Source organism: Octodon degus, unplaced genomic scaffold (assembly GCF_000260255.1).
Source record: "Octodon degus isolate 3935 unplaced genomic scaffold, OctDeg1.0 scaffold00271, whole genome shotgun sequence".
Lineage (NCBI taxonomy): Eukaryota > Metazoa > Chordata > Mammalia > Rodentia > Octodontidae > Octodon > Octodon degus.
The window spans coordinates 2,105,098-2,113,700 of NW_004524847.1; the positions used below are offsets into that span (position 1 = coordinate 2,105,098).

The following is an 8,603-nucleotide window of genomic DNA, read 5'->3' on the forward strand; positions in this document are numbered from 1 at the left end:
TTTTTGATGCAGTAAGTCTGGGATGTAACCCCAGGTGAAGTTGATGCTGCAGAGCCTACAATCTGAGAAGTCTATAAAGGATCAATTTGCAGATTTTTCAACTTCTAGCTCTATTTAGTTTCTATTGGGGGCGTTTGTAGAATCCAGTGGTCTTTTTCCATCTTCCCTTTCCCAGCTACTTCCTTCCCACCATGGAGTCTTGGCCTAGGACACTGCTGAACAAGAGGATGATTCTAAGGAGTAGACCTCTTATGAGAGAGAACCCCTAGAGGAAGGCAAGTTCAGTGATTAAAAAAAAATGGAAGGGTACATAAGGGGTATTTTGGGGGCTATTGTTTGTTCAACAGAGTGCTGGATAATGGCCGTGTGCAGTGTATGAAAATTCAATGAATGCTCTGTACATGGAGATATGTTATACGTACAGAAAAAGTCTTTTCAAGAAAGCTGGGTGTGGTAGTGGAAGCCTGTAATCTCAGCACTGGAAAGGCTGAAGCAGGAAGATCTCTGTGAGTTCAAGACCAGCCTGGGCTACAAAGTGATCTCAAGCCTAGCCTGAACTGCATAGCAAGACCCTGTCTCACAAAGAAAAAAAAAAAAAAAAAAAAAAATTTTTTTAAAAAAAAAAAAAAAAAACTCTACTGGCCACGATGCCTTCCACCATCAAGACTTTGAACTCTTGGTTAGGCTATGGATTGTAAGCCCATTACCTTAGAATCAAGATATCTCCCTAGAAGGGCAGGAAATCTGACTGGAGTGGCCCCTGTTATACTAACAACTAGAAGATCAAACCCTCTTTGAATATTGAATCAGTGAAAAAGAATGAAGTGGGGGTGGTTCTCCTGGGCAAATGTCAACACATTTGTTTAAAGTGAAAGGTAAAGTCAGACCCTCTGATAGGAAGGAGGCCTTAACTGACTAGTTTGCCTCATGATTAGCTTGGACATTTGATTATCCGGGACTGCATTTTTCCATAAATGAAAGAGCTAAAATGGCATCTCCATGGTTTGGGCAAACATATTTTTGTCTTTGTTTATTTATTTATTTACTTTTTCCTTCATTTAGGTCTATGGGGTCTACAAGGTCTCACTACATAAATTGGACTTGTAGTGATTCTCCTGTTTTCAGCCTCCCAAGTGCTGGGATTACAGGCGTGCACCTCCACAACCAGTCTCCATCACAGTCTCAGCAGGCCCTGGGGGTGGGGCCAGGAGGCTCAGCACTCTGCCTAAGCAGGCTCTTTAGTCCGCCGAGCTATCAGGCTGGCCTGGCAAACATATATTTAAAGGATGATTGTAACACTATAAATCAGAAAGCACATCTTTGTCACTATTTAAACTTGTGATGAAAGAATCAGGGTCCCAAGGTTTTCACAATTATTTTAGGGTCTGTGTACAAAAAATGAAGACACTTAAATGAGTTTCCTGTTGTGGCTATAACAAGTTACTATAAATCTAATGGCTTAAAACAACACATGACGTTACATCTGGGCTCGGGCTAAGGCGTCAGCAGGGCTGGGCCGCCTGCAGAGGCTCTAAGGGAGAGAATTCATTGTCTTCTTTTCCCGGCTCTGGAGGCTGCCTGCATTCTTTGGCTCGGGTCTCCTTCCCTCTTCAAAGCCAGCCCCGGGAAGTCACCTCTCCTGCATCACGCCATCTCTGTGATTGTCACTCTTGCCTATTCAAGGACCCTTGTGATCACATTGGCTCCACCTAGACAATCCAAACCCCTCTCAGCTATGGCTAGTATCTAGACGTTCTGCCGAGGTGCCATGCACTGCCAGGTGGAGCTCCGGAGAGCAAGTGTTTGGTGAGCACACGCTTCTTTTGAACTTAAGAAAGGCTTGAGGTGAAGGGTTTTGTTTGTTTGTTTCCATTTATGTATTTGGTACAGGGTCTCACTACACAGCTCGGACTCGTAGGATTCCTCCTATTTTCAGCCGCCCTAGTGCCGGCATTACTGGAGCTCGCTGCCACACCTGGACGCAGCAGGCTCAGCGCGCCATGTGGTGCCGGGACGGAACCCTTGAGGCGAAGTTTTGAGATAGGGAGCTAATAATTCGATGAGGCTGCTGTAGTGTGCACAACTGCGCCTAACGGATGAGGACCAGTCTCAGGAGGTGAAGGACTGCGGTGTGGAGGCGTCCTGGGTCCGGAGCCCGAGTGCGCCGTGCACACAGCGTCTGCTCCTACTCTTCCTCCGTCCCCCCACGGTTGAAGACGTTGGGGCTGTGCACCCCTCCACCCTGCTCCGCTGCCTCACTCCGCGTGCGGCATTGGCCCAGCCCCTAGCTGCTCCCCAGCCCCCTGCTCTCTGGCTTTCCTATTGGCCAGTCATAAATCTCCAGTCCCTCTCTGTGCGTCCTTATTGGCCAGCACTAGGCGGAGGCGGAGCTCAGTGTGCTGCACGTGCTTGCCGCGTGCAGCGCCCGCGTTTAAAAAGCCGCAGCAGCGCTCGATCTGGTCTCTTCCTCCTTCTCTGTCGAGCTCCGGTTATGGCTTTGCAGGGCTGCTCAGCTCCCGGCGCCGACGACTGCGGCCGCAGGAAGCCCCGCATGGCAGCGTCGCTACAGATCAGCCCTGCTCCCAGCCCCTGGCGGCCTTTGGCTAGCCCGGGTCTGGACGTCTGGGGACCCCTGCGGGGCCCCGAGGCGGCGGAAGCTCAGGGGTGTGGGCGGGCCCAGGACTCCACCGCGGCGGGGAACTGCGGGCCCGGGGCCGAGGGCTTCAAGGAGCGCGGGGACGTGCGGGCTGGAGACGACGCGGGGGACCGACTGGGGCCGACCCCGAGGGTTTCCGTGCCACCCACAGGGCCCGTGGGGGACTTCCTGAAGATGGCAGGGCAGCTGAGGTTGCCGCCCACGGACCTGCCGCCCGGCCAGGCGGTGGCCTTGCTGGCGCAGTACGCGGCGGGGCTGGGCGCCAGCCTGACTTTCCGCGAGAATCCGGCAGCAGGTCAGGTGGGGCAGGGACTGGGATGGGGAGGGCAGCGTCTCAACTGGGGTCCAGGGGACACAAGAAAGGCATGGGGGCTGGGCTTGCGCCTGGGGCCTCTAGGAAGGCCCTGCGGTCTCTGGGCCCCCCAGAGATCTTTGAGGGTCAGATGAGACAGGACCGTGGCTTGGGTGAGTGTTATTTGCACCCACCGCTTTTTTTGGGGGTGCTCAGGATCTTGCTGTGCAGTTTGGGGTGGTCTTGAATTCATTCTGTAGCCTAGGCTGGCCTCGAGCTTGCACTGATCCTCCTGCCTCAGCCTGTGGCTTAGGGATGAACACCCCCAAACAGCTGCACACCGTTTTAAAGGTTCAGAGATACGCAGCTGCCATTGCCGCCCCAGCATAGGAGATTCCTGACCTAAAGCTACTGAGCATGGTTTGGTAAGGGCAGTGCTATACCGTACCCCACAGCCCAGCTGGAACTATGACCAGTCCTTTTCTTAAATACACCCCGCCAGCCCCCCCAACTGAGAGTTCCAGTGTGAAGGTTCATTTCGGACACCACACTCCCTACCGAGAGTGTGATAGTGCCTTTTGCTTAAGGACATGCTACAGAACTATTGTACAGTGGTCAACTTTGTGGAAGTTTTGTGGGTGTTTTGCTAGTGGGAATCAAACTGAGGGCCTCACGTTTGCCAGGCAGGCACTGTACCCCTGAGCTAAATCTCAAGTCCCTAACTTGCGGAAGTTTAATAAATACAACTCAGGTTACTACTCATGGTCTCGCCTTCTCTTTCTCTTTCTCCTTTCTTTTCCTGTCCTTAGCCATTTTTGTGGTACTGAGGATTGAATCCTGGGCCTTCACACTGAGCTCCATGGCCAGCCTTTTTAAAAATTTTATTTGAGACGGCCTCTTACTAAGTCACTAAGGTGCTGGGCTGGGCTCAGGTTTGTGATCCTCCTGATTCAGCCTCCCAGAGTGCTGGGAGTCCAGGTATGCACCACCACACCCAGTCTCACATTCACATTTTGTAACTGCAACAGCAGTGCCCTCGCAGCCATTTCGCCCCCTTCACAGGGTGACATAATACGTTGGCCAGCCCTTCTTTAACCTTCTATCTAAGGCAGTGGTTCCCTCTTTTGTCTTGTGTGATCTTGATTTCTTAATTTTCACCTTTATTAATGTTACATGTTTACAGCACAGGCTAGTTGCATCCGTCACAGGGAGTTGGGACCTGTACGTGACGCCTCTAAATTCTTTTCCCCTCCTCTTCCCCTCCCCTGTCTTCCATCTCTCTCCCCTTCCTCCATCTCTCAGTAATGGGTGTTTGGAATTGTAATGGCCAGTGAGTGGTCTTGTTGCCTGTCCTTCAGTTTGGACATCTGTGTTCTTAGGCTCAGTCCAGTGTGCCTTGTAAGGGCGACATCACATCCTCAGCAGCCTTTGGCCAGGGGTCTTAGGATCTCGGTGTGTCTTTCCCTGTCAGTGTTAGTCCTGAGGGTAGGGTGGCATCCGCTGGGAGTCTTCACTTTCCCCTTTGTGCTTACGAAGTCATCTGAGGGGAAACACATGGAGTCCTGTACAGATCCTGCCCTGGAGCACAGTTACTTTGTGGCTTTAGCATCCAGATGCAGTGTCTCAGTCGCTCATCTCTCCTTGCTGGGACAAATACCCGACACCCAAATGAAGGAAGGAGAGGTTTATTTAGCTCACGGTTAGTGGAGGTTTCAGTCCATACCCAGCTGGCTCCAAGGCAGAGCGGCTCATGGCAGAGGGCAGCCGTTCATGGCAGCAGCAAACAGCAAAGAGCAAAGGGAGGGGCAGCAGCACCCACAGCTAGCCGGCCTCTCTCCCCTCACACTGTAATGCCGATTGCCTGCCCTGGAGCAGTGCAGCACCCACACCCACAGTAATCAGTCCCAAGCTCCAGAAGCTGCCCCTGACTGCATGAGGCTTTGGAGTGACAACTAGACATAAACTATAACACAGTCATTACAGATTTGGTTATTGCTTCAGTGGTGGCCATACCGTGGTTTCTAGTGGCGATGTTCTTTCTGCATGCACCAATGCTGTACTTACTGCTTTGACATGCTTTGGGTTGGTGCATCTCAGTGCCAAGCAGGGGTGCCAAGGTGGGCCCCCTTCTGAAAGGCCAGGCCCCTGAAGAGACAGGATGTGAGGGCAGTCTGGCTGCGCTGGGTTGATTCGGCTGGTCTGTCTGGGGAGGCGGGTGTCCCCTCCCTTCCTCCCTCAATGCTCCATGTGCATTCCTCCCTGCATGCTTGGTTGAAGAAGAAGACCAGCCCAATAGAGGAGGACTGGTCCTTGGTCAGAGCTATAGGAGCGGCGGCCCTCTGCTGCTAGGACCTCCAAACACGCTCTCAGGAGGCAGCTTCGCAGCGAGTTCTGTGAGCTGATTGAAGCGCCCGCCCTTTTGCCAGGTGGCCTCAGTTCTAGGATTTTCACGTCTTTGTCTTTCTATGAGCAATACAGGAAATGGTGGCATTAGAGAGAGAGCTTCCCAATTTGGGATCCCTGGGGAGCAAACAAAGGAAAGCACCTTCAGGCAGGAAGCCACTGCGCTCTCAGGGACCCTGGCCCCAAGACAGGCACAGCAGGGACTCCAGCAGGAGCAGAACCTGAATCTGCGTCCTGGCTCTTCCTGGGGCAACTCCCCATACAGTAGAGTCACAGTGATATGGTCCTCAGCATCCCCAGTGAGGGAGTGTTGGCTCTCACTTTGGTTCTGTCACTCTGGGTGTCCTGCAGTATGTGTCCGGAGGCAGCCTAGGTATAAGTGGTTGTGGGTCCTTTGGGGCAGGGTGTGGCAGCCCCTCCTGAAAGGGCTCCTCCCTCATGCCTTCCTTCCCCAGGTCCTGGATCCCGCTTCTCTGTGTGCGCAGAACTGGATGGGATGGTGTGCCCTGTGGGCACAGCAGGCACCAAAGCAGAGGCTGAACAGCAGGCGGCGCTCGCTGCCCTGTGCTACATCCGGAGCCAGCTGGAGAGCCCAGGTGAGCCCCAGGCACCCCCAGCATCCACAGCTGGGGGCGTGGGCTGACTTCCTGCTCACAGACCTTGGGATCCTGGCCAGTGGGGCCCGCACAGCAGAGTGAGCAGAGCAGCTTGGGGGCCTTTCTGTCTGGAAGTGGCAGCTTCCCTCCTCTTCTCCCTGGCTTCCTGCAGACACCCATGGTAAGCAGCTCCCCTGCCTCTCTTTCAGAGACCCCCAAGGTCCCTCGCCAGCCTCCAGTCACCACTCCAAGCATGGGTAGGTTGGTTCTTGTCCCAGGCTCTGGATGAGGGGAGGCAGGCAAGACCTGTGGGCCCCACTGCTGCCCTTTGGCCCTTGTGCAGAGAACATCCTGCCCCATGAGCAGCGCTGTGCGGCCGTGGTCAGTGCTGGCTTGGACCGCCTGCTGGGTGAGGATTCGCCATATTGGGCCTGCGTAGGGACAGTGGCCGCAGTCATCCTGGAGCGCGGTAGGACTGTCACTGTTCCCTGTGCCCTTGGCAGACCCCACTGGGCTCCTGCTCTGGGCTGACCCTTCTGTCCTCCCTGCACAGAGCTCCCAGGTGCCGAGGGCCACACCAAGGAGATCTATGAGTTGGTGGCACTGGGCACAGGCAGCGGCACCTGTGCCGGCTGGCTGAAGTTCTCAGGCCGGCAGCTGCACGACTGTCATGGTCTGGTCATTGCCCGCCGGGCCCTGATAAGGTGAGGGCAGGTGGGTCGGGCTTGGCTGCAGCCCTGTGAGACAGCGGTACCAGCTGGTCCTCTGCCTGTCTCTCCAGGTTCTTCTTCCGGCAGCTGTTGCTCGCCACTAAGGGGGGTCCCAAGGGCAAGGAGCAGTCTGTGCTGGTGCCCCAGCCAGGGCCTGGGCCGCCTTTTGCTCTCAAGCCCCGGATCTTCCTGCACCTCTACGTCAGCAACACCCCTAAGGGAGCAGCCCACGATGTCTAGTATGTGGTACCCCCAAGGGTGGGGGGGTCCCTCAGTTTGGCTGTCTGAAGAACCACAGTCAAAATGTACTCTGTCCTCTGCAGCCTCCCGCTGTCCTCAGAAGATGGCCTCCTGCTCAACTCCTCCTTCCGCCTGCAGGCCCACATCTGCGGGCAGCTGAAGCCAGTGTCCTATGTGGCACACACGCTCCGTGACACCCACGTGGGCTGCCTGTCAGTCAGTGACAAGCTGGCGCGCTGGGTGGTGCTGGGGCTGGGTGGTGCGCTGCTGGCCCACTTCCTGCCACCGCTCTACGCCACTAGCCTCATCTTAGGTGAGGGGCAGGCAGGAAGCCGGGACTGAGTGGACCCTTGGAGTTTGGGGGTGGTGCTGACTATATTCTGTGCCTCTGTCCCCAGCTGACACCTGCCATGATCCTCAGACTCTGAGCAGGGCCATTCACGACCGGCCCAACCTAGACAGCACCTTGGGGTCATGCCTGCCGCCTCCCTATGCCCGAAGCACCCTGCATCTGTTTTCAGGACCCTCTGTAGCACCCTCCAACCTTGACCCCAACACCTCGCACAACCTGAGCCTTAACTGGAGCCTGGGGGACCCTGACATGGAAGTTGTGGATGTGGCCAGCGGTCGTGTGGAGGCTGAGTGAGAAGAGCCCCATGGAGCTGTGTGGAGGGGGGCCTGAGGTCGGGTCCCCACCTGCTGCCTGGAGGAGGGGGTGAGGGCATGCATAGTTCTCACCTTGGCTCAGCCCTACCCGGGTGGTGGCAGTGGCCAGCACCTTGTGATTTGGCCGTGCAGTCACAGGATGGAAGCAAAGAGTGGGCCAGGTCCACTGCTGTGTTCACCTTTGAACTTCATGTCCCTTGACCTCACGTGTCCCTCTCAGGGTCGCCCCTGGGCCTTCCTCCCGCCTCTGCAAGGCTGCCTTCCTTCGGGCCTTCCGCCAGGCTGCTGCTGCTCTGGGCAAGCCCCACCTCCTGGCCCTGAAGACCTACGAGGCTGCCAAGGTGTGTCCGGCCCCGGTCCCGGCTCCCGCACCAAGCTTCCAGTGCCCTAACAAACACCCTCTTACCTCTCCTGCCCTTTCTGCCCAGGCCGGACTCTACCAGGAGGCTCGCCAACAGCTGTCTCTCCTCCTGGACCAGCAGGGCCTGGGCTTTTGGCCCTCCAAGCCACTGGTGGGCAAATTTGGGAGCTGAGCTGGACTTTCAGGAGCCTGAGATCCTTGCAGTGCCACATCCCTGGGGAAGCCCTTGGGGAGCAGGGAGGGTGTAGGGGTGTGTGGGGTGAATTGGGGCAGGCCTATAGTAGGGGGCGAGGGCTTGGAGGCTGCTGTCTATTTGGGCTTTAATAAAAAATGGTTTGTGAGGTTTTGACGTGTGTGTATGTGTGTGTTAGTGGCACCGGAGGAGGCCTGTTGGTTGGGAGGGGCGTCCTTCACCCCTCTTGGAGAACCCTATGCCTGCTGGACTCTCACCTGGATCTGCTTCTCATACTCAGTGAGTTTTCATGGGCATCAGGTGACACTAGCAGTTAGAAAGGTGGGTCCCCTGCCTTCAGCCTATGTGTGTAGGGGAGCCCTGGCTGCTGGTGGCAGCTTAGGTGTAGGCTGATTGCTCTGGAAGTTTCAGTTCCTTCTTTTCCAGGGTGTGGACAGGGGCAGCAGCCCGGGACACAGAGGCCCATCGTGGCTTGCTGAGAAAGCG

General features: G+C 55.7%; 1 protein-coding gene across 1 annotated transcript; it reads left to right on the forward strand.

Annotated features, from left to right (window-relative positions):
* Nucleotides 1–2,491: 2,491 nt before the first annotated feature.
* Nucleotides 2,492–8,128, forward strand: Adad2 (adenosine deaminase domain containing 2). Its single transcript, XM_004646574.2, has 10 exons — nucleotides 2,492–2,951; nucleotides 5,807–5,947; nucleotides 6,157–6,204; nucleotides 6,291–6,416; nucleotides 6,501–6,651; nucleotides 6,729–6,896; nucleotides 6,981–7,210; nucleotides 7,296–7,539; nucleotides 7,784–7,904; nucleotides 7,992–8,128. Exons 1-10 carry the CDS (start codon nucleotides 2,492–2,494, stop codon nucleotides 8,094–8,096), a joined length of 1,794 nt encoding a protein of 597 aa, XP_004646631.1. The 3' UTR covers nucleotides 8,097–8,128.
* Nucleotides 8,129–8,603: the final 475 nt, after the last annotated feature.